This window comes from Octopus bimaculoides, chromosome 14 (assembly GCF_046866305.1).
Source record: "Octopus bimaculoides isolate indiv1 chromosome 14, ASM4686630v1, whole genome shotgun sequence".
NCBI classification, from domain to species: Eukaryota; Metazoa; Mollusca; class Cephalopoda; order Octopoda; family Octopodidae; genus Octopus; species Octopus bimaculoides.
Genome location: NC_142941.1, coordinates 5,356,217 through 5,382,247, shown reverse-complemented (window position 1 = coordinate 5,382,247; position 26,031 = coordinate 5,356,217). Strand labels below are relative to the sequence as shown.

The window sequence follows — 26,031 nt, the reverse complement described above, 5'->3', positions numbered from 1 at the left end:
TTGGTTGACATGAAATTCCTCGCCAACACACTCCGACTTCCGTTCCTTCACTCTGCCTTTTTTAAGTATTAAGACGTCTGCTCATCGGTATTAGCTGTCGTTCGATCACTTTCGCTCCGGCTCTCTCTCTCTCTTTCTCTCACTCACTCACTCACTCACACTCTCACTCTCTCTCTCTACGTCCATCCCAGGGCCCCCATACTACTATTACTCATTCTTTCCTTTCCACGTCAACTCGTTGGAGTTCTTTCCCTTTCTCCATTCCTATTTTTTTAATTTTGTTTTGTTTTGCAACACTGTCACCAACCATGCCATTCTCCCCTATCACGAAGAATCACAAACACAGCCCCTGCTTCTACACAAAACCATAAAAAGGTAAGTTACCTCAAACAGCACGATCTTTCTTCTCTATTAAGAATTACTCCATGTAATACCTGTTCGATTCCAGTAATTCTCCCATCATAATCACCTTTCAAATGGTGCAGAATGGTCAAAACATTCGCTTCGCAAACGTGACATTCCAATTTCGATGCAGCCACGTTGCACCTTGCTAGTTTTTATAGCCTTGAGTCGATCTATATCTTGTCAATGAAATTGGGTAGATGGAAACTGTGTAGAAGCCGGTCCGATAGGTGGTACTTGAAAATTACATTAAGAGTAAGTGTCCGTGGCCGGACGAAATGCTTAGCGACATTTCGTCTGTCTTTACGTTCTGAGTTCAAATTCCGCCGAGGTCGACTTTGCCTTTCATCCTTTTGGAGTCGATTAAATAAATACCAGTTACTCGCTGGTGTCGGTGTGATCGACTTAATCCCTTTGTCCGTCCTTGTTTATCCCCCACTGTGGGCAATAAAGAAATAAATATTTCTTCTGAGTAACAATTTCTCCCGTCAATAAAACAAGGGAAGCAACTCTCCCTGTTTTGTAAACAAAACGTAACATTTTTTTGGTTTTTCTTTTCCCTTTTTTATTATTTATTTTTTTTTTGTGGGGAAACTTTTCCAGGAGGATTTATTCATTGGCTCAAGAACAAGGCATGCAAGCGCAACCCCTAACAATTTTTTTGAGTGGGGGATAATGGAAATGTCTTGAACATCCGCCTGAAAAACTTCATCACCAAAACAAAAGAACGTAGGAGCATTTTTTGACTGATGTGAACATTTTCTACTTCTGGATTTATTTGATTCGTTTGATGTAAAAATATAATTAATAATGATAATTAGTATTATACCTGTGTTTGGTTTGATATTAAGGTTGAAAAAAGTCGACCGTGTTTGTAAAATAATTTGGACCTGGTATTAGCACCCACTAAGCAAATTTCGTTCCTGCACTTTTCGATGTATTTTATAGAAAACGTTGTCTTGATAGGAAATCTTCATGCTTCTTGCTACTTATATCATTACAGTTTTTGTATTTATTTACCAACGTCAACGGGGACTTGAAAGCTTTTCTCATGAGTTCTGTTATGCTGAAAGCCAGGAGGAATGATTGAAACACCGGACGATCGTTGGATATTGTCTGATGACATCAATTCCTCCTGGCCAAAGTTCTATTCGCTTTGGTGAGTGGAAAAGAAGCACCTTCTTCTAGGTGTTATTAATAACATATAGATATACATATAACATACATTTACATTTTATGTTCCCTTCTCAAGCCATGCCAGGCTCATAAGGGGCCAGTTTCCCGGTTTCCGTGGCGTATATATTCCCCATCCGGATAGGACGCTGATCCTTCGTAGGATTACTCATTTTTGCCAGCTGAGTGGAGCAACGTGAAATGAAGTGTTTTGCTCAAGAACACATCACTCGATCCATGAATCGAAATCTTACAATCATGAGTCCAACACCCTAACCCTAACCACTAATCCCTCCGCCTCCACATATTTAATAACAGTTTGACTCAGCGCCATGATATATATCTTTCTTACCAAATGTGTCGTGTGCTACTTTCTTTTGTTACATACATATATAGGTGTGTGCAAAATATAATAATGACAAGCCAAAAAATAGTCGAAATATTTCAATTGTTTATTCACAATGAATTTCAGGTGAGAACCCTTAAGCTTTATGTTGTCTGTCAATCAATAACAAACAGATTGTCAAAACACTATACTGAACATTGAATATCTCGTTGACATAGATATGTGTGAGACAGTGTGATACAATTTAGCAAGCCTTGACACTCAAACAAGACACAAAATTTTAGAGGTGAATTATGTAGCATTCCAAGGTAATAAATTACGTGTCCCCACAAGGGTCATCAATTTGCATGTGTTCCTGTGAAGGTCATTTAAAGCCACTTCAGTAGCATTTTTGAAGCACATTTTAAATAAATAATGAAAACTGGTTATGATTTGATAATATAAATAATAAGTGTTTCTAATTTAGGCACATGGTTGGCAATTTTGAGCGGAGGGGGAGGCAAGCCAATACCCTCGATCCCAGTACTTGACTGGTAATTTATTTTGTTAACCCTGAAGAAATGAAAGGCTGAGTGACCTTGGTGTGATTTGAACTCAGTGCTGGAAGTAAAACTGTGAGGACTTTTTTTCTGGCACTGCTATGATTTTATCAGGTTACAAATTTAGAATGGGAATGGTCTCTCCCAGTACTTGACTGGTTCTTTTTTTTTATCAAGCCCCAGAAAAATGAAGGACAAAATGTGTCACAGCAGGAATTGAACTCAGAATGTTATGAGATATAACCGAATGCTAAAATAGATTTCCATCTGCCTTTTCACTAATTCTGTCAATCCACTGACCATTGTAATAACTGAGTTCTCAGATAAACGGACACAAGGCCATAAGTTCTTGTGGATGTGTTCAGTCAATCAAATAGATTGCATTACTTCACTTGTTCATATTTTATCAAGCCCCAAAGGGATCTGAAGTAAAACCACCTTTGGCAGGATTTGAAACTCAGAACATACAGTGATGTAACTAAATACTGCAAACTGTTTTCTCCACCACTCTACCAGTTCTTCTTGTCCACTGCCCTGTTTAATAATAATAATCCTAACAGCAACAATGATAACAACTTAGGACAAAGCAAAGTCTTTAAGTTCAGAATGTAAATTTAGTGCATAAAACATGAGTTTTTAGTGAAAAAAAAAAGAACATAATATGTGGGGGGGGGGAAGCAAAAATTAAAAAAAGGAATTAATTAAAGTATAAATTATTGAAAAGGTCAGTGGGAAGAGGGATCATCCGTATGGCTTTAGACATCATACTCCAAATACGTGGTGTACTGGGTTTGACCTTTGCCCTTCACATTCAGGTGTACTTTACCACCTCCTGCCATTTCTTGCCGACTGAGATCCACAAGTCCTTGGAAAACACAATCTTCTACTTTTTGTAGTTCTGTCCACTCTCCACCAGCAGTCACCATCACCTGTAATTATAAAGACAGATTCAATGATGTTGTTTCAACATCACAAGGCATCCATCATCTGTAGTTACTTCATAGCGTACATCAGGTCAGATCAGACAAAGACAAACTAGTTCCACATCAAACAAGTAACACACCGCACATATCAAAGAAACAATTTTCTACTTTAACCTTTCTAAACACAGACTCTCATTGTGTGCGTGTGTGTGAGGGAGAGAGAGAGAGAGTAAATTATGAATATTCATTTGTTTGATCAACTGACTTGTTCATGTAATTAGTGTGTAAGCAAGCATTCTACACACACGAGTACCCTTAGCGTAATGACAAGCAGATTCACCATGACACAATCTATGATAATCGAGAATTTTTCAGTTACAAGTACAATCCACCCAACTGACTTCTATTCCATTTTTAGTTACAATGTTTGAGCTGACTCTGTACTATAGGAAATTACTCTCGACCAAGGTGCTATGTGGTGGAATTGAACCAGTGACTTCATTAATATGAAACAAACTTCTCAACCATTTGCCCATGCTGAGCCCATAAGTGTGTGTGTGTGAGTTTATCCGTTAAAAACAGCTGACACTTCTCACGTAAGATATCCTCTTCCTGTTCTGTCATAAATAACCGAGAAAGACAGGAATTAAAACATGTCATCGCCAAGAATGTAGGAATAAGTAAACCAAGGAAGTTAGTCGATGGCAAAAAGGGAGTCACACCCATAACATAGTTTAACAGATCAACATCCTGTCAGGAATTGCATCTTGTGTAAATCTCATCCTATACACACATGTACACATCTAAGTGGTGTGTGTGTGTGAACGGATTGTTGGATCAATGAATGGATGGATGGGTGAGTAGATGGATAGATGTGTATAAATCAGTCTTCACCAGCCCCCACCACTATCCATCATCAACACCAAAACCAGTACAGCTGCTGCCATTACTAATTCACCAACTCCCTTATGAGTAACAGCAATTGCAACAATAGTGTGAATAAGATAAGCAGTTTCATCTATAATAAAGACAATAACATGAGATAATGTGACACCCCAGCGTAGTTTGAAAATTGAATGGAATCTCTCTGATCAACAAGGATTGCTCAAGAACACAATGCATCATTAAAAGTTAATTTTGTAGCTTTCATCTTTTTTTTGTGTTGACATTTTTAAAGAAGGTCATATGATTCTAGAATCTTTGTTTAAATTTGTTTTCTGACACTCCTGTGAACTGTTTGCAAGCCTTGTTGAGTTAGGTTTCAACATTAATAGTAATTAAAAGAAGAAAAAAATCTACACCATTAAATGGAGAATTATCAAAAAATATTACTCAGAATGAGCGGAACAAAAAGGTGTGATTTATGCATTAGATAGAAAAGTAAAATACTCAAAAGGGCTCAACCAAGATCCCTATTCAGACACCAGATGAGATATTTGGGAAATCTGAGACATTCAAAAGGAAATAACTCTAACTCACCCCAGAGGAGTTTTGTACTTTAGTCATTAAATATTGGGTTGGTGCATAATTATTACAGCTTTTTTTCAACATATTTTATTCAACAAAAACAATAACAGTATTTAACAAAAACATCTTTAAATGACGGTCTGACCGTCTGCCAAGCAAATGAGAAGCAGTAATTGAAGTAGATGGTGAATATACCCCAGAATACTCATTTAAAGATGTTTTTGTTGAATAAAATTTGTTGAAAAAAGGGTGCAATAATTATTGCACCAACCCAATAAATTGCTGACTTAGGCAACATGTGGTTTTTTCAGTTGTTTAAAACTTTTTTTCGTTTGCCTTTCCTACTTTATTTCCTTCATTCGTCCCTTTCACAGTTTTCCTCCTGTCTCTCTTTTCTTTTCTTTCAAATGTTCTTCAGGTATTAAATTAAAATCCATTCTCATTATGTTTTTTTTTTAGCTTATTTTCGCTCTTTATTGACTCTTCATTGCATTACAACAAGGTGGACATGTCCACTTAACTTGATTCTTGAAATTCCACTTCAGATTAACAACCAGATTACACTGAATACACACTTTATTGCATGTGTGTGTGTGTATCTGTGTGTCTGTGTATCTGTGCATGTGTCTGTCTGTGTGTCAGGTTGGTTAAGAAATGTGCTTTGCTAAACCCTTGGGTGACCCAAGCCATATAAGTGAAATTTCATAGATAGAAACTGCGTTGAAGCCTTTCAGATGTTTTCAGTATTGCACCAGTGCAGCATTGTCACACATGGGCTAATTATGCCTCAGAAATATATACATTAAAGTACATGTGTCTGTGGAATATTCAGCCACTCTTATACTAATATAATGAGAAGTTTGTTGGGTTGTTTGAACAGAAATACTAACCAAGATCTATATACGTGTATATGTGTATACATGCATGTGCACACACTCACACACATTCAAATACACATGCACACACAAAAAACATATACACACACACCCACATATATATATATATATATACACATACACAATATATATGTATATACGTACATATAATTGTGTGTGCATGTATATATATATATATATATATATATATATATATATATATATATGTGTGTGTGTGTATACATATGTATATATGTATTCATATATATGTGTATACATATATATATACACATATATATATATATCTATATATATACATTCATATATATATATTCATATATGTATTATATACCAGCACAAATATATCTTCAACAAAGTGTATAATGGGACAGGAAATATGATAATATGGCTGAGCAATGTCTGTGGGGGTGGGATTTGGGGCGAGTGGATGCATGAACATGTATGTAACCTTATACAGGGACTCCATCCCTCGAGAATTGCAATTTTGGTAGGAGAATAGGGCTCAGAGATTTTCTTCAGGTACCTTTACAAACAGACACACGTTATATCAGTTTACATTTGCTTTTCCATATTTCCACGCTGGCGCATGTGTTGGACAGCTTCTCTGTAGCAGATAAATTATATACATGGCTTATTTTACAGGCATACAACCTACACATATATAGAAACACTCTGTGTGTGGGTATATATATATATATATATATATACCCACACACACACACATATATATATATATATAGATGTGTGTGTGTTTGTGTATCTTTATTTATATGTATTATTCATATATTTATTATATATATATATATATATATATATATATATATATATATATATATATATATATATATAGATGTGTGTGTATCTATTTATTTATATATATTATTCATATATTTGTATATATTTATTATATATATATATATATATATATATATATATGTATGTATGTATATAGATGTATGTATCTATTTATTTATATATATTATTCATATATTTATATATATATATATATATATATATATATATATATATATATATAGATAGATAGATGTGTGTATCTATTTATATATATATTCATATATTTCTATATTTATTTGTTTTATATATATATATATATATATATATATATATATATATATAGATAGATAGATAGATATATATATATATATATATATGCATAGATGTATGTGGGAGTGTATAGATAGACAGATAGAGAGAGACAGACGGTTAGATAGATAGATGGATGGGTATTTTGAAAGAGAGACATATACCTACTTCTATGTATATTATATATCTATATCGATATCTACAGCCACACCCACGTCCCCTCATACCTGTTTCATGTCGTCTGCCTGCTGCTCTGCAGTCAGACACCTCAGTTACAGCAGTAATTACTAGACAAATACCTCCAAATACTGACACTGCATACTTTTCTAACTTCTCAATGTCTTATTGGACTTACTAAACAGTAACTTGCCACTAACTCTCCTCCACAACTCACCCTCCTCCTACTCTCTTTCTCTTTCCTTCTTTCACTCTATGTTTCACTCTTTCCTTGTCCCTCCCCATTTCTCTCTCTCTCTCTCTCTCTTCAAGAATTCTGTTTTTATGTCTCTCTTTGTATTTCTGTCACTTTCCCTTCACTTCCCTTGCCTATCCACTCTCTTCTTTCTCTCTCTCTCCCCCTCTCTTCTTTCTCTCTCTCTCCCCCTCTCTTCTCTCTCTCTCCCCCTCTCTTCTCTCTCTCTCTCCCCCTCTCTTCTCTCTCTCCCCCTCTCTTCTCTCTCTCCCTCTCTCTCTCCCCCTCTCTTCTCTCTCTCCCTCTCTCTCTCCAAGTATTCTGTTTAAATGTCTTCCTCTGTATTCTGTCTCTTTCTCTTCTCTTACCTTGCTTGTATCTTTCCCCCCCCCCCCTCTCTCTCTCTCTGTATCTATTTCTCTTCCTCTCCCCCTCTCTGTACATCACCCTATTCCCCCCTCTCTGTTTTGCATATTTTTTCCCAACCTCATATCTTATTTTTTCCATATACTCTAGTTTCCTCCATCTCTCTCTCTCTCTCTCTCACCCTGCTTTAGCCTTTCCCTTCACGTCCTTTTCCCCCCACACCTTTCTCCTATCTCTAAAACCTCTGCTCCCCCCTCCCACATTCCCCCCCTCCTCCAACTTCCCTTTCTAAATACCATTCTGTAACTTTAAACAACTCCTCCATCTATAAAAGTATGTCGTCTCACCTCAAAGTATGGTTCTAATATTCTTAGAAGAACTGTCAAAGGTTAACAGGGGGGGGGGGGGCAGGGCTTAAAACTGACATAAACCTGCAAACACACTGCTGCTGGGGTTAACACATCCACCACCACCACTACTACCACTACTACTACTACCTTTACCACCACTACCACCACCACCACCACCACCATCACAACACAAGTTATTGGTGTGGAGGTTCCTCTACTTGGTTGCTAATTGTACTAGAAATAGTAGCCAAATTTTCCACAAATTAAACCTTAACATGTTAAAGGAACAGGAAAGGCTAAAGTAGTCTAGGCTAAATACACTATTCAGTTTGTCACAACCAGCTGGTCCTGGGATGCTTTTAGTAGGGTCCACTCTGTTGGGAGTTTATGGACAAAGTCACTGGTTTGTGGAGAACCAGTCTTGGGGACTCTGAAGACACTCATGGATGCAGCCTTGCCTCCTCTCACTGAGTCGTTAACAAAAAGATGAGATGGTCATGGTTGAAATGTCCTTCGTCATAATTTTGTTAATCTGGAACTGATTTGTGGTTGAACAACACCACCAGTAACAGCAACAACAACTAACCAACCCTTCACTGTCTGTTATAAGGATGAAAACGAGTCACTCAGTTTTTTCCATACTCATGTTTTCCACGAAGACATGGGTCTATATAAAAGGCCTCTAAGAAGAGGTGGGTTCAGTCAGTGCACCAATCAAGGGCCCAGAGAGAGCTAGGGAGGGTGGAGTGTCAGGATGTAGCTGCTGCATACCCTTCAGAGAGAGAGAGAGAGAGAGAACTCAGTTGCCTTGAACTTTGAAAAGAACCTTCCAGCACACTCCCCAGGGCTCTGAAAACAGTCTTCTTCTGACTTTCAAAAATTCTTTCAGAGGGTCCTACCTAAAGGTGCTTTGACAGTAGCCAATAGCACCAGTTTTTGGTGGAAAGGCTTCAAAAATTAAGTCTAATAAGCTAGAAAAACATATCAATAATGACAATGACATCTTACCTGTTGAGCATTTGGTAAATGTACCTTAAATGGTACACCAGGTGCCCTACAGCCATGTGGTATGCCACGTGGTTCCCACATGTAGCAGCCATTTTTCCATGGTGGATACTGTTTAGGGAAAGGTCTGAACTCATCAGTGATTTCCTTGAAGAAGAGCACATAATTAAAAACATTCACCATGTTCGGACCAGCCTCACAGGTTGGCAAGGCATAGATTTGAAACTTGTAGTAGCCTATCTGTGGCACAGTGATCGTATAACACATACGGCCCTGGAGGTTATTCACCATAACAAAGTTTGGATTGTCCTGACCGCCGGAATTACACAACAATAGTTTGGTCGTGAATCGGGTAGGTTGGTTGTATCCAATGATAATTTCTATGGCATTTCCATTCAATTCCAGAAGAGGGTCTTCATGGGATAAAGTTGACAAACCAATTTCATTGAATTTCGCTTGCATTCCCAAATAACCATCACTGATTTTGGGTCTTGGAATTTGGTCAGCCATGTCTGTTATTTAGTGGGTTGGTAGTAGACTTGGTCAGTTGAGATGGAAATATTTAGGATGATGGCAGATTGGTCGGTTGCCAGTGAAGATGTTTGAAGTTCTGCAAGAATAAATTTAAGTCTGTTTAGCAGAAGATACAATGGTTTTTTTTTGTTGTTGTTGTTGTTTTGTTCCTTGTTTTGTTTTTAATTCATTTTTATACTTGTCTACAAATGTACATAGATGTATTTGTATGTTTATGCACATTTGTATGCATATGTGTGTACATGCACATGTGCAAGTGCATTTACACATGCATACAGTGATTCCTCGACTAGTGGGTGTTACATTCCAAAACACCTCACAATGGGTGAACATCTGCGAAAAAGAAACAGCACTCTCTTTACTCTTGTTTCAGTCATTTTGACTGTGGCCATGCTGGAGCACTGCCTTTTAGTCGAGCAAATCGACCCCAGGACTTATTCTTTGTAAACCTAGTACTTATTCTATCAGTCTCTTTTGCCGAACCGCTAAGTTACGGGGATGTAAACACACCAGCATCGGTTGTCAAGCAATGTTGGGGGAAGAAACACTGACAAACACACACACACACACATATATATATATATATACATATATATATATGCATACATATATATGACAGGCTTCTTTCAGTTTCCATCTACCAAATCCACTCACAAGGCTTTGGTCATCCCAAGGCTATAATAGAAGACACTTGCCCAAGTTGCCACACAGTGGGACTGAACACGGGACCATGTGGTTCGTAAGCAAGCTACTTACCATACAGCCACTCCTATGCCTATAATACTGTATATTTTTTAATTATTTTTATAATTTGTGTATATTTATTTTATTATAAATGCAAAACAGCACAACAGAGAAATTGACATAAGCTTAAATAATAAACTGTGATAGGTGAACTGGTACAGGTGATTCATGACAGGTGAACCAAGACAGGTGAACCAAGACAGGTGAACCAAGACAGGTGAACCAAGACAGGTGAACCAAGACAGGTGAACCAAGACAGGTGAACCAAGACAGGTGAACCAAGACAGGTGAACCGTAATATGGCAAGGGATTACTGTATATGTGTACATGCATGTGCTTGTATGTATGTGCGTAGCTCTACATGTATATGTGTGTGTACATGGTATATATTTGTATGTGTATATAAGTATACATGTCTGTATGTGGGCGTCTATGTATTTACACATGTATATATGTGTATGTGTATTTGTGTTCATACATGTATGTATTTACACATGTAGATATTTCTACATGTATGTACGAGTATTAACACATTTATATACGCACACATCTGTACTTGTACACACGTGTGTATGTGCATTTATACATATTTCTGCTGGTATGTGCTTGTATTTTTACATGTGCATACATGTGTGTGTGTGTGTGTACATATGTGAATGAGCATGTGTATTTGCATATCTTTGCATTCATAAACGTGAGTGAAGTGTGTGTGTCTGTATGGATATATGTGTTTATTCTATTTAGTTTTCCAATACATGTCAATGCATATGTATGTTGAATATTAACAGATAGTTATGGTTACATACTAGCATGTTGATCTCACAGCTGCTATATATATTTACATATATTTGTACGTGTAGAGAGAGAGATATATTTTATACATTTATCTCTTATCAGAATATAGCCAAACAAACAAACACTTCATATGTATGTATGTATTTGAATATATATGTATGTGTGGTTGTGTGTATGTATATATGTATATATTTATGTATATGTTTGTACATAAAATAAATATGTGTATATATTTATATATTTATATTTATGTGTATGCATATTAATGTGTGCGTATGTATATGTGTTTGGATAGGTTTGTGTTTTTTTTGGATGTATATAATGTTTATATTTACATGTCACATATTTGAGTGTGTGCATATCAATATAAATACGTTACATTTTATAGGACTTTCTAGTTCCGTTAACATGTCTGTTTGATGAGTTTGCTATTTATATTCTTCCTGATTAGACTGATGCCTTGCTGACCATAATTTATCCTGTCAGACATTTTTGGTTTAACAATATCCTAAGTGCTCATCTCCTTATTCAATTTTCATATATATATATATATATATATATATATATATATATATATATATTTATATATATATATTTATATATATATATATATATATATATATATATATATATTTATATATATATATATATATATATATAAACATCAGCCAAATCAGATTGGAGCCTGGTGTAGCCATCTGGTTCACCAGTCCTCAGTCAAATCGTCCAACCCAGGCTAGCATAGAAAGCGGACGTTAAACGATGATGATGATGATGATGATGATGATGATGATGATATATATGTAAGTCCCCATAACTTAGCAGTTCAGCAAAAGAGACCGATAGAATAAGTACTAGGCTTACAAAGAATAAATCCGGAGGTCGATTTGCTCGACTAAAAACGGTGCTCCAGCATGGCCGCAGTCAAATGAATAAAACAAGTAAAAGAATATATGGCAAAACAGACAATGAAGCCTGGTGCGGTTTTCTGCCTAACCAGCCCTTGTCAAACCATCCAACCCATGCCAGCATGGAAAATGGATATTAAATGATGATGATGATGGTGATGTGATGATATACATATATATATATATATATATATATACATACACACACACACACACACACACACACATATGAGTGGCTTTAAGGATATCATGAACTGCTTGGTTGGAGGCCTAACCTTTCAAGTTTTTTGACAGGAACTGATCTTCCTGTATTTTCTTTTACCCACACCCAGGAACTTTGCAGCACCTACATATATATATATATATATATATATATATATATATATACACACACACACACACATGCATAAGTATGTATATATATACACATACATGTGTACATAGATGCATATGTATATAGAAATTTAAAACAGTCAATGGTATCTATGTATACATGTAAACAAACAAAAACATTGTTGTATATACACTATTGTAGATAGACTTACTATTTACATATACACATGCACACACCCATGTATATGTGTAAGTGTGTGTGTGTGTGTGTATGAGGGCACATAGTTCAGTGGTGAGAGTGTTAGGTTTTCAATCATAAGATTGTGAGTTCGATTCCCAGACCAAGACATTTTATTTCACATTGCTGTGGTTCACTCAGATGTAGAATTGAGTCCTGACATCAATGATGCTAAGCTGCATTGGCCTTTCACTTTCTCTGGGACAACATCTGTGGCAAAGAGAGAGAGGAGGCTGGTATGCACGGCTGACTGCTGGTCTTCCACAAATACCTTGCAAAGACTTGTGCCTCAGAGGGTGCCTTTCAATTTATGGTCATTCATGGCCGAAGGGGTGCTTCGATGACAGAACCACATAACTGGCTGGCATCCGTGTTAGTGGAGCGCTAAGATCAGCATCCGAGCGTGATCGATGCCAGGGCCGCTGACTGGCCCCTGTGCCGGTGGCACGTAAAACGCACCATTCGAGCATGATCGTTACCAGCATCGCCTTACTGGCACTTGTGCCGGTGGTACGTGAAAAACAACATTCCAACAAGGGCTTTGGCATGTATGTATGTATGTCTTTGTTTTCAAGGTGTAATGGAATCACTGAACAAAGTTATCTGAATCATTCCAACACGTGACTGGTTAATATATTCCTGAGCTGTGAAAAGTTAAATGATGTAGGAATCGGAAAATCATGGATTGAGAGAGAGCAGAGGAGATGCCTTGAAGGAAGACCTGGCTACTATAAATGTCATCACTCACACACACACAGCTGGTGCCATTGAGAGGTTTTCATGTGGTTTCTCGGCCTGCTGGAAATTTCCTTTAAAGATCGTGAACGTAATGGACACCCATCTGTTATCGATGACGGTCAATTAAAGATCATTGTTGTTAAAATTTATCTGCAATTAAATGGTTATACTTCTTCAGGCGTGGTTGTGTGGTAAGAAGCTTGCTTCTCAACCACATGGTTCAGGGTTCAGTCCCACTGCATGACGCAGTGTCTTCTACTATAGCCATGTGCCGACCAAAGCCTTAATGGATTTGGTAGATGGAAACTGAAAGAAGTCCATCATATATATATATATATATATATATATGTATACATCTAAGTGTGTGTGTGTTTGTGTCTCAACCCACCATCGCTTGACAACCGGTGTTGGTGTGTTTACGTCCACGTAACTTAGCGGTTCGATAAAACTGACCGATCGACTAAATACTAGAATAAGTCTTGCGGTCGATTCGCCCCAGCATGGCCGCAGTCAGATAACTAACTGAAACACGTAAAAGATAAAAGATAAATACGGTTCCCAACAGTATTTTAATCATAGAAATATAAACAGAATTGTTAAAACCTTGAATGGCTACGTGGGTCCATCCACATAAAAAAAGGAACCAACGGGATCTATAGGTAAAGAAAAAAATGGTTGAGACCCACTACTCTAATCGAATGTCTCTCGAGAATGGGAATCAGTCTGCTCTGCTCTTTTTTGCAGAACTCAAGCATTTCTAGGTTTCTCTGCCGATTTGTTATTACATAGTCGAGTGCATCTGTGATAAGAGAAACAAATGAAAATCTATAGCCTGGAAATAACAGCTGTAGGATTCTCGTTAGTTCTCTGTAGATATTCTTCTTTTACGCAGCTTTTCACGAGATATTCGCATCCGTTCGACAGCTTATCTTTGCAACGGTGCATACGAATTATATCTGGTCTTTAGTGTTTACATTGGACTGTTGCTGTTATTGTAATGTTTTAGCAGTATTTTCCGTTTTTAAAGGTGTGGATATTTTCTAGCTCAGGCGTGCCTTTCGACAATCCCTACTGCGTATAACATTGTAGACTGTCTAAGCGACAATGGTATGCCTCTTGGGACGGGGTATCTTTGTTTGTTTGTATGTATGTATGTATGTATGTATGCTTATATGTGTGTGTGTATGTGTATACATATATATGTATTTATACGTATGTATGTATGTGTGTGGATGTATGAATGTATGCATGCATGTTTGTTAGCTCCAGGTTAGCACAGTTGTGGATGATAGAGGCTTTCATGTTCACGGGCATTCCAAACGTGACCAGTACATCATTTCATGATTACGCGGGACAATATTATGTAATGTGTCCTTTTCCTTTTAAGAGAGTAAGGAGTAATTTGAAGAAGATTTGGCTGCTATTTCTAATGGGTCGAACAACTACGTAAAGCCTACCTCGTTGACATTTCATATGCCAGGGCGAGTAAAAAGTAATCAACGTTTTGAAACATGAAATTCATCACTATATTTTTCAACAATGCGGAAATTTTATTCAGCTAAGTAAGTACCATTACAATCAATACATTTTTGCCAATGAGTTACAAGTTTGTTTATTCCGGTAACATAAAAATCTGGAGTTCTGGAGCTGATGAATTCTTTAAATGATCTTTAGTGAGAACCACTAGACCAGAGGAACAGAGACAATTTGGGAAACATTTCGAGGATTCTCTGTTTGTGATTCCTGAATGAATATTTGCGCATAATCACATATCAATACCGAATACACTTGAGCATGAGGCCATAACCAGTAACGAAACATTCAGACCTGTGTTCTGCCGTGATACACACACCCAAGAATACAAATTAACCCCCCACCTACCCACCCACACGCACACCCACACGCACATATATATCTGCATAGTCAACCAATTCAGGTAACCACAAATCATAAAAGCTGTCGTGACTTGAACAAAAGAGTCTTACCACTTTGTAACCGGTTTGAATTCTACAAATAAGAAAATAAAACTTAAAATAAACTCCAGAGAATCATCCCTTCCTCCGTCCATCCATCCATCCACCCATGCATACATACATACATACATGGTTGGCACTCCGTCGGTTACGACGACGAGGGTTCCAGTTGATCCGATCAACGGAACAGCCTGCTCGTGAAATTAACGTGCAAGTGGCTGAGCACTCCACAGACACGTGTACCCTTAACGTAGTTCTCGGGGAGATTCAGCGTGACACAGTGTGACAAGGCTGGCCCCTTTGAAATACAGGTACAACAGAAATAGGAAGAAAGAGTGAGAGAAAGTTGTGGTGGAACAGTACAGCAGGGTTCACCACCATCCCCTGCCGGAGCCTCATGGAGCTTTAGGTGTTTTCGCTCAATAAACACTCACAATGCCCGGTCTGGGAATCGAAACCGCGAGTCCGCTGCCCTAACCACTGAACCATTGCGCCTCCACTACATACATACATACATACATACACACACACACACACACATACGTACGCACATGTATATACATACGTAGCCAAAGAATAATCCTCAGTGTGGCAGAGGCCATAGCCACTCATAATAAGAATTACTGGTGGAATGTCTCAGTGAAAATGTAAATGTAGACATAATAGAGCAGTCATAGTGGTTTGAGACAAGGAAGAGAAACTGTGTACAGTTGTGGAAATCAGCTGCCCAGCAGATGTTAATATAAAGCTAAAGATCAGCGGAAAAGAAAAGACCGACGCTGAGCTATTGAGTTACTCTACCCGGATTACAAGTTCAGTTTTATACCTATAATTATTGGGGTACTGGGATATCTTACACATTGCCCAAGTACCAATCTTGAGAAATAGGGCTTCTCAAAACCAGGAAAGAGAAAGCTGATTCGAAGACTACAGATCCAAGCCATCACTGGAACTGTGAAAATTTTGTAAAGCTTTTCCAGAAGTTTATCATTTAAGTATATATGCGCATGTCGACATGCAGCTATAATGCATGAAAATACATGCATAAAACAAAGAATACTGAGCATATACACACATACATGCAAAATACTCTGTTGATGCTGTAATTGCAATGAAGGAGGCTTGGATCTAGGTTAGAAACCAGCTCTTTCTCTGTTGGCAAGAAATCTTGAAATAAACTGAATGATGACACATACACACTCGTAATATGAGACAATGGATGATGCTAGAAATTGCAGTCAGATCGCACCTTATCTCTTTAGCAGTCAAGTACTGAAAGCAATATGATCGACCTGTATGGAATTTAGTCTTGGTGAGGCCCTAACTTATAAAAAACTTGGAGACCTCGCGTTAAAAAGTTACACCAGGTCTCACAGAATTTGAAAGCATAGAACTCGTAGGGTCGTTTACCTGGCTTCCAGAGATTAAAGCGTGGGAGGTGTTGTATAATATTGACGAGAATATATAATGTTTTCTACTCTAAGCACAAGATCCGAAATTTTTGGGTAAGGGCCAGTCGATTAGATCGACTTCAGTATGCAACTGGTACTTAATTTATCGACCCCGAAAGGATGAAAGGCAAATTCGACCTCGGCGGAATTTGAACTCAGAACGTAACGGCACACGAAATACCGCTAAGCATTTCGCCCGGTGTGCTAACGTTTCTGCCAGCTCGCCGCCTTGACGAGAATATATAATTACCAATCCAAAAACTCAGTATTCGGTGATGTGACAACGCTTCTAACTGAAATCACAACGATCTCCCTGAAAGGGACGCCAGTCAATCGCCGGTTTACTCATTATACAGTCGAGTGAACTGGAGCAACGTGAAGTGAAGTGTTTTACTCAAGAACACAACGGCCCGCTAATCGAAACCTCGATCCTTCGATCGTGAATGCAACAGTGTAACCACGAGGCCACGTGCTTCCTTTTCACGTGTGCGTAATATCATTGTATCGACTGCATGGTTTTAATTCTGTGCCATTTAATAAACCACTTAAAATATTATTTGTTTAATTACTACAACAATATACTTCAGAGCATTTAAATAAAATATGAGGTGGGTTGGCCTTGAGACGCGTAGGCCCGTGTCAGCTAGGTCCCCTGTTTGATTTCTGGTATACCGGAGATGTGGAATACTGATGGGGTACTGTTATACAGGAGTGATGATACAGTGTTGTACAGTGGAATTTAGTGGACATGGTGAAGTGCAGTTGTTGTTGGTAGGGTTACTTTCAGATCAAATCTGATCCAATGGACATGGTCCATAGCTTTCCAACCGTGACACTCAGGCATTTTTAGACAGCGTAAAACTAGGATCAAGGTATCCAATATCATATCCTTTTTAAGAGCGTAGGTTGACGTGTGTGTGTGTGTGTGTGTGTATGTAGGTAGGTAGGTGTGTGTATATATGTATATGCATGTATGTATAAATATATATATATGCGTGTGTAAATATATATATGTGTGTGTGTGTGTATATATACATATATATATATATATACATATATAATATATATGGGAGAATATACAAAAAAACAACAACAGACGAGGACAGGTGGTGTAAATAACAAAAGGATGTATTAGTATGACGCTCGGGATACACACATATATATATATATATATATATATATATATATACATATATATATATATATATATACATTTATATATATATACATATATAAATATATATACATATATATATTTATATATATACATATATATATACATATATATATATATACATATATATATATATATATACATATATATATATATATATATATATACATATATATATATATATACATACATACATATATACACATATATATATATACACACACACACACGCATATATATCGTTTTTGTATTTGGTTTGCAAGATTCTTTATGTGAGTTCGTGTGTTGAAGCATATTTTATTGTGTCTGGGGAGAGTCATTCTCTTTTAGGGCCTTATTATTTAACACACTCACCGGTTCGATTTCCACTCATTTAGTTATTTTTTTTTTCTAAAATTTTCGTTGCGCCTTGCTACCTTTAAAATTATATGTATGTATATGTTTATATATATGTATGTATGTATATATATATATATCTATATATATATATATATATATATATATATATATAGATAGATAGATATAGATATAGATATATATATATATATATATATATATATATATTCAATATGTTTGTTTGTATCATATTATATATTATATTATGTTTATGTTATATTAATAATATGGCAGAATATAATATATTTATATTTGTATTATCACTTACCTTCACCACTGAAAAACTGCGTCTGTACTTGCCAGAAGTTTCTCAACTTTTAAGCTGTTTAGATAGAAGTAACCACACCAGAAATACCGCCACCACCACCACCAATTACTACTACTACTACTACTACTACTACTACTACTACTACTATTGCTGCTGCTGTTGTTTTGTGGTGGTGGGTGCGGCGGTGATGTTTGTATGAGTAGCAGTTTCTCGCTAATAGTAAAGTTATAAATGATACCAATTTCCCTCCGCGACCCCTCCTCACCACCTCGCCTCGACACTGAACCTCTCCATCCGTCCGCCACCCCCACATATCAGCATGGATGTTACTACTACTACTACTACTACTACTACTACTAGTGGTGGTGGTGGTGGTGCTGCTGCTGCTGTTATTCCTATTTCTACTGCTGATACTATTGTACTAGCACGACACTAATGGTTCAGGCAGCAGCGGCGGCGGCGGCGGGCGTGATGATGATGATGAGGATGAGGATGAGGATGATAATGATTGTGGTGGTGGTGGCGGCGGTGATGATGAGGAGTGGGGGAGGGGAGGATAACGATGATGATGATGATTGTGGAGGTGATGAAGTTGGTGGTGGTGGCGGCGGTTGTGATGACAAGGTTCTTTATAGTCTAAGGTCAGTTCTTATCAAACAGAGCTGTGATCAAAGCGTTCCTACCTTGACCATCCCAGGCTGAACATCCGGCATTATTACATAGCACAATACTGAAAGGTAAAGTGTGGTCTGAGGGTGTGGGGGGTGGGGGGATTTGGGTGTTATTTCCTGTAGACAGTAACCACGTTGACTCAACGGCAATTATGCAATTGTGTTGCGGTGATGATGGTGATGATGATGATGATGATGATAGTGGCAACATTACAAGACAACGAAAATTGAGAAATACATTTCGAGTCATTCTTATTGCCTGGCAGAATGTCACTCACGCTTGTAGTACTTATATACATACATAAACACACATACGCACGCACACGTACACACAGACACACACACACACACGCACACACAAATATACATACATAAATTTAGATTGGAGCCTGGTGTTGCCATCCGGTTTCACCAGTCCTCAGTCAAATCGTCCAACCCATGCTAGCATGGAAAGCGGACGTTAAACGCTGATGATGATGATGATGATGTATATGTATGTGTGTGTATTCAGAATGAGATAGCAATTCCAAGGCTGTGAGAAGTTTTCAAGACATTTATAACGAAAAGCCTTACAGCTGTTTCTGGGATATCATGAATATCTCTTGATCAGAGACGGGGTGAGGAAATATTTGAGTTCGAATTATTGTAGAAAAGGAGATAAGGAATATAGAGTGAAATGAGAGAATGTAAGTAGAAATAAGATATATATATATATATAAAGATATTGCAGTTGCAGTTCCATTATATATATATATATATATATATATATATATATATATATATATATATATATATATATATATATATATATATATGTATATGTATATATATATATATACATTTGTATTAATACATTTGTATTAATACATTTGTATTGAAATATTTTTCATTATATATATATATATATATATATATATATATATATATATATATATATATATATGTATGTATATCAGGTTGAGTAAAAAGTAAGCAACGTTTGGAACCATGAGGAATTTGTACAGAATTTTTGCAGAATTTTGAATTTTTTTAAACATTTTTTTTTTTTGCAATTGTCTGATAATACAGACCTAGATTTGCCCAAATGCATCAATAAATTAACATTGATATTTTTTTCACCGTTGTTACAATCATCTGAAATCGAACTGTCAAAGCGCGATATTTGAACCATTTTGCTATTCAACTTCTGAAAAGGATGTAAAACAGCTGAAACTGCTCGCGATATCAACGAAACGTTTGGTGAGGAAATGACCAGTGAGTGGTCAACTCGAAAATGGTTTAAGCGATTTCGCAGTGGAGACCTGAGCCTTGAAGATCGTGGACGTAGTGGACGCCCATCTGTTATCGATGACGATCAATTAAAGATCGTCATTGGGAAAGATCCACGTAAAACCACTCGAGAACTGGCAAAAGAACTTCAAGTTAGCCAGAAAACTGCCTGCAACCATTTTCATGCGATCGGAAAATCAAAAAAGTTCGACAAATGGGTACCACGTGATTTGAATGAAAATCCGAAAATGCGTAGATATGAAATTTGCTCGTCGCTTCTTCTCCGTAACCCGACCGTTCCATTTATCGACCGTATTCTAACTTGCGATGAAAAGTGGATTCTGTACAATAATAAAATAACGTTCTTCGCAGTGGTTGGACCAAAATGAAGCACTGGAAACCTTCCGTAATCCCGATTTCTTCAAAAAGGTTATGGTGACTGTTTGGTGGTCTACTGCTGGACTCATCGAATATAACTTCTCAAAACTGGGAAAAACCATTACTGCAGAAACATATTGCCATGAAATTGCCAAAATGAACGAAAAACTGCTACTCCTCCGTCTCAGACTGGTCAACAGAAGCGGGCCAATCAATCTTCATGACTCGACCACACGTTTCACTAATGACGCTTCAGAGGATGAAAGAACTTGGCTACGAAGTTCTTCCCCCACCCAGCTTATTCCCCAGACCTTTCTCCTACCAACTATCACTTTTTCAAGCACTTTGATGGTTCCCTGTGAGAGAAGAAGTTCAAAAATCAAACCGATGCTGAAAGTGTGTTCAAAGAGTTCATCAGCTCCAGAACTCCAGATTTTTATGTTACCGGAATAAACAAACTTGTAACTCATTGGCAAAAATGTATTGATTGTAATGGTACTTACTTAGATGAATAAAATTTCCGCAATGTTGAAATATATAGTGATGAATTTCATATTTCAAAACGTTGATTACTTTTTACTCAGCCTGATATATATAGTCACAATGAGGATATTTAGACTTCTTATAGGGATGTTTTTTTATCCAAGATACACTGGTTTAATATATTGTATTTTGAAGAAATATTTCTTCAATGAATATATTATATAAAATATCATAAAATATTAAATATTATTATCGAGTTTGGAAACAGAGAGATCTAATGGATACAAATTAATTTATTAATTAATATATTCAACTACAATTGTTTCATTACACAACCAAAATTAAAACTACAAGACATATATAAATACATAATCTTGCATTTTAAAATACTTTGGATGGAAAATCATTAGGGTGCACAAAGAGCAATATAAGGACTGCATTATTCCGTCGGATCATTATTCCGACGGATCATTATTCCGTCGGATCATTACTCCGACGGATCATTATTCCGACGGATCTATATATATATATATATATATATATATATATACGTGTGGTGTGTGTGTGTGTTTTCTTGTCTTGACATCTCGTAATGTTGTAAATTCATTTCCAATATTCTACGAAAGCATATCAACAGGTGAGGGTTGGCGACAGAAAGTACATCCGGCCGTAGAAAATCTGCCTCAGTAAATCTTGGTCCCACTTATGCAAGCATAGAAAAGATAACGTTAAAATTGTGTGTATACACACATACATACGTATGTATGTATATATGTATGTATGTATGTATGTATGTATGTCAATATACATACGTTTTTTTTTTATGGGGGGGGGTGTTTTTGGCTGATTCAGTAGCTTGCTTCTCTTCTACTCGGGGGCTTTCCTCGGTGTATCGTCCGTTCCTCAGACGGAAAACGAAAATACGTTTAACTAAACTCAGACATCGACCAGTTCTGATATAAACATCTGCTGCAGCTCAATTCGTAATTTCAAAAACTTGTTGAGAAACTTTATTGGAAAAAAATACCGCGTTAAAACTAATTAAGATGTGTAATGTAAAGTACATGTGTGTTTAATTACCAGGTAATTATACGTCGAGGAATTTAATTCCACATTGAACATTTTGAGATATAGTTTTCTTCATTAGGCAGTCTTCTTTGGCTGGGTATAAAAGTGTCGGTGTTTCGGCACATTTATCCGTTCCTCTTTTACTTGTTTCAGTCATTTGACTGTGGCCATGCTGGAGCACCGCCTTTAGTCGAGCAAATAGACCCCAGGATTCTAAGTAAGCCTAGTACTTATACCCTTTTGCCGAACCGCTAAGTAACGGAGAAATAAACACACCAGCATCGGTTGTCAAGCGATGTTGGGGGGGGGGGGACAAACACAGACACACAAACACATACATATATATATATATATATATATATATATATATATATATACGACTGGCTTCTTTAGGCGAGAAGAAAATGAAGGACAAATAACAAACAGAAGTGTGTCTTTTGCGCTTGTAAGGCAATATTTAATTAGTAAATTTACTAATTAAATATTCCCTTACTAGCGCAAAGACATACCTCTGTTTGTTATTTGTCCTCCATTTTCTTCTCACCTATATAAATTAAACTATGGTTACCCGCTAAATTACCTGCTGTCGTATACCTTTTACCAAGGAACATACCCACTGAAGTAATTACCAGAAGTGCCTTTGGATATATCTATCCCTTAGAGGCTTTAAAACTTCTAACTTATACCTGTGTGTATATATATATATATATATATATATACGAGTTATTTATTTGGAAGAAGCGGATGATTCGGTACAACGCTACTCAGAATTTTTCGCTACCGTGTCATCGTTCGGGCGACTTAAACGAGCGTGCCCCTTGTCACAAAATGATTCATGGCCTTCTTCCGAATTTGCATTTCTGTCTGTCTGTCTGTCTGTCTGTCTGTATGTATGTATGTGCTTAACATTCTTCATACAGACATATGCTCACGTAAATGAAATATGTATATATAGCTCTTTGGGTGTGTGTGTGTGTGATTTCAAATAGCTAAAAATAGAAGAGAAGACACATGCACACACACACACACACACATATATATATATACACACACATATGTGTGTGTCTGTTTGAAGCTCGTCGGGTAACTGATTGAGATAGCAATCAGAATTTCTCGTTAGCTGCGTTCTTTTACCAGCATCATTTCAATGAATTTAATCAAGAAGAGATATTGATCATGATTTCTTTCATTAATGAAAATAAAACAAACAAGAGAACGTGAGAATGTGTATAGGCATTCGTGTGTGTGTGTGTGTGTGTGTGTGTGTGTGTTCTTTTCTAAATACTTTTACTTATTTGAAGTCTTCCTGTAAGGAAGGAACTTATTTCTTACAAAGATCCAAAGATCCGTCTTTGGAATGTCTTGCATATTCTGTCAGTTCCGTTTACGTTTCCAGCGTGTCACGTAGGTATTTAGTCACTAAAACAAGTGCTCCTATTAATATTAATACATGTATGTATGTATGTATGTATGTGTGAAGGCGCATGGCTCAGTGGCTAGAGCGTCGAGCTTACGATCGCGAGGTTGTGAGTTCGAATCCCGGACCGGGCTGCGTGTTGTGTTCTTGGAGCAAGACACTTTATTTCACGTTGCTCCAGTTCACTCCGCTGTAGAAATGAGTTGCGACGTCACTGGTTCCAAGCAGTATCGGCCCCTTTGCCCTTCCCTGGGATAACACTGGTGGCGTGGAGATGGGAGACCGGTATGCATGGTCTTCCATAAAAAACAACCTTGCCCGGATTTGTGCCTGGGAGGGTAACTTTCTAGGTGCGATCCCCTGATCAGTCATGGCCGGAGGAGGACTCAGCATGTATGTTATTATTCAGTTTTACTTCAAGATTTCTAACCGAGATCCAAGGCGCCTTCATTGGAATTTCAACAACATCAACAGGGTGTGTGTGTGTCTGTCTGTTTGTTAGTTTTATTCATTTGGATAAATTCCTGCAGTTCGGTTTTCTTAAAAAATACCATCCTTGGCCAGTGTGTATATTAAATAGTCAACACTCGTATGCTAACCAATTTTACATCCGCCGATGAAGGATGATCACGGGTATATAATTGCTCGCATTCTTATCAGAAACATGTAATCGATATAATCGATTGTTCCCCTTCCCGTAAATGTCTAGGGTTTTGCACAACAAGGATAGTTTGTCCAGGAATTAATAATTTGCTTAGTCATGGTTTCAGATAATGTAGTTTTTTAAATACTCTAAAAAAAAATGGCGGGATGGCCAAATCTGAAATGTTCCTGATCAGAGATCTACCTGGTCGATATTGACCCAGGGCTAAGCAACAGCAACAACAACAAAATTATGATTAGGTACTATAATCCATCATTTCTCCAAAACAGTTTTAAGATTATAACGTCTCGAGAGGACACCTACGCCAAAAGGGATGGGTCACTATTTCAATCTGATATGGTCGCGTCAATTTGATGTCAGTTTAAACCTGCCGTAAACCAGTCTTACAAAGTAGATCTTTTTGCTGCCCCAGGGGGATCTTTTTACGCCATTAGCCAGCCCCACCCCACAAAGTGCAACTCTTGCACTTCACGCCAGTCCTACGGTCTGACGAAGGCCAGCAAGCCGAAACTTTGAAGTCACTATCAATCTTTTCTTTGTAAAAGTTTTATATATGATGTGTGTGTGTGTTTCGTAACGGCACAAAAAGCAAGAAAAGAGAAGACTGGTTAACTTGGCACTCAGGGAAAATGAAGAGTCTTTGACGTTTCGATCCCATGCTCTCTCTCTCTCTCTCTCTCTCTCTCTCTCTCTCTCTCTCTCTCTCTCTCTCTCTCTCTCTCAGTTTAAAAAAAAGTTTAAAGAAATTTATCTTTTTTATTAATTTTCTACTTCTGTATTTCTGAGATTCAAAACATAAAATTGTATACAGTTTCTTGTTTAAGAAAAAGAAACAGACAGACAAGAAAGAAAGAAAGAAAGAAAGAAAGTGGTGGTCGTATTGGTGGTAGTGGCAGCAATGATGGTGATAGCAGTGATACTCGTAGCAGCAGCAGCAGTGGTGGTGGTGGTAGTGGTCGCTGTCATCGTGGGGGTCGTCGTCGTCGTGGTAACGGTTGTTTTGGCCGATGGCTTTTGGTTGTTTGTTGTGACTGCCGCGGGTGATGGTGGTAGCGGCAGCGGCGATTATTTTTAGCTGGTAGCGTTGAGATTGTAGTAATTGTTGTTGTTGTTGTTGTTGCTACTGATGATGATGATGATGATGAAGATGTGATGCAACCCCAGATGTTAGCCCGATCCAGAAAACTTCCAATCAAAGGCGTCGTGTCCCATCATCCACTTAATCCAAATATGCCTAGGACTACACCATCCAAAGTGTCCTTCCACTATCTGCAAGACCGTAGTGTGATTTGAGAGACTTTAGGTGTTATTTCTAGCAGATCGAGTTATCCAATAAAGGCTCAAACATTGAATCCTCCCTTTTAATTGCAGTTGTCGATATTTTTGTCGTTGTCGTCGGTCTTCTCGTGATTCTATGGTTATTCCGGCCGTGACCATCGCGACTTCCTGTTTCTTTGGAATAGCCTACCTCCGGTTAAATTATCCAGTGTCCTTTAATTTTTAAGAGGGATTCAAGAAAGATTTGTCTGCTATTACTAGCCAGCCT

The 26,031-nt window shown here is 37.4% G+C and overlaps 2 protein-coding genes across 3 annotated transcripts in view; one reads left to right on the top strand and one right to left on the bottom strand.

Moving 5' to 3' along the window:
* The first annotated feature begins 217 nt into the window (after positions 1–217).
* The window catches only part of LOC106868329 (uroporphyrinogen-III synthase), a 60,684-nt gene continuing 34,870 nt past the window's right edge, over positions 218–26,031 (top strand). The window contains exon 1 of one of the 2 annotated variants that reach the window (XM_014913531.3): positions 218–375. The gene's annotated coding sequence lies outside the window, so the exon portion shown is untranslated. The remainder of the gene's footprint in view (positions 376–26,031) is intronic. The other variant, XM_052972629.2, reaches the window with a different exon arrangement.
* Positions 2,013–18,586, bottom strand: LOC106868331 (uncharacterized). The gene is made up of 3 exons (XM_089363227.1): positions 18,536–18,586; positions 8,987–9,593; positions 2,013–3,389 (listed from the first exon to the last, which is right to left on the bottom strand). The coding sequence occupies exons 2-3, from the start codon at positions 9,491–9,493 to the stop codon at positions 3,216–3,218; spliced, it is 681 nt and encodes a 226-aa protein (XP_089219353.1). The 5' UTR covers positions 9,494–9,593; positions 18,536–18,586; the 3' UTR covers positions 2,013–3,215.

Excerpts from the sequence above, each read along its gene's own strand:
- LOC106868331 (XM_089363227.1), bottom strand. The coding sequence starts at position 9,493 with ATGGCTGACCAAATTCCAAGACCCAAAATCAGTGATGGTTATTTGGGA. Across the intron at positions 3,390-8,986 it reads ATTTACCAAATGCTCAACAG|GTGATGGTGACTGCTGGTGG; the intron begins GTAAGATGTCAT and ends TTATAATTACAG.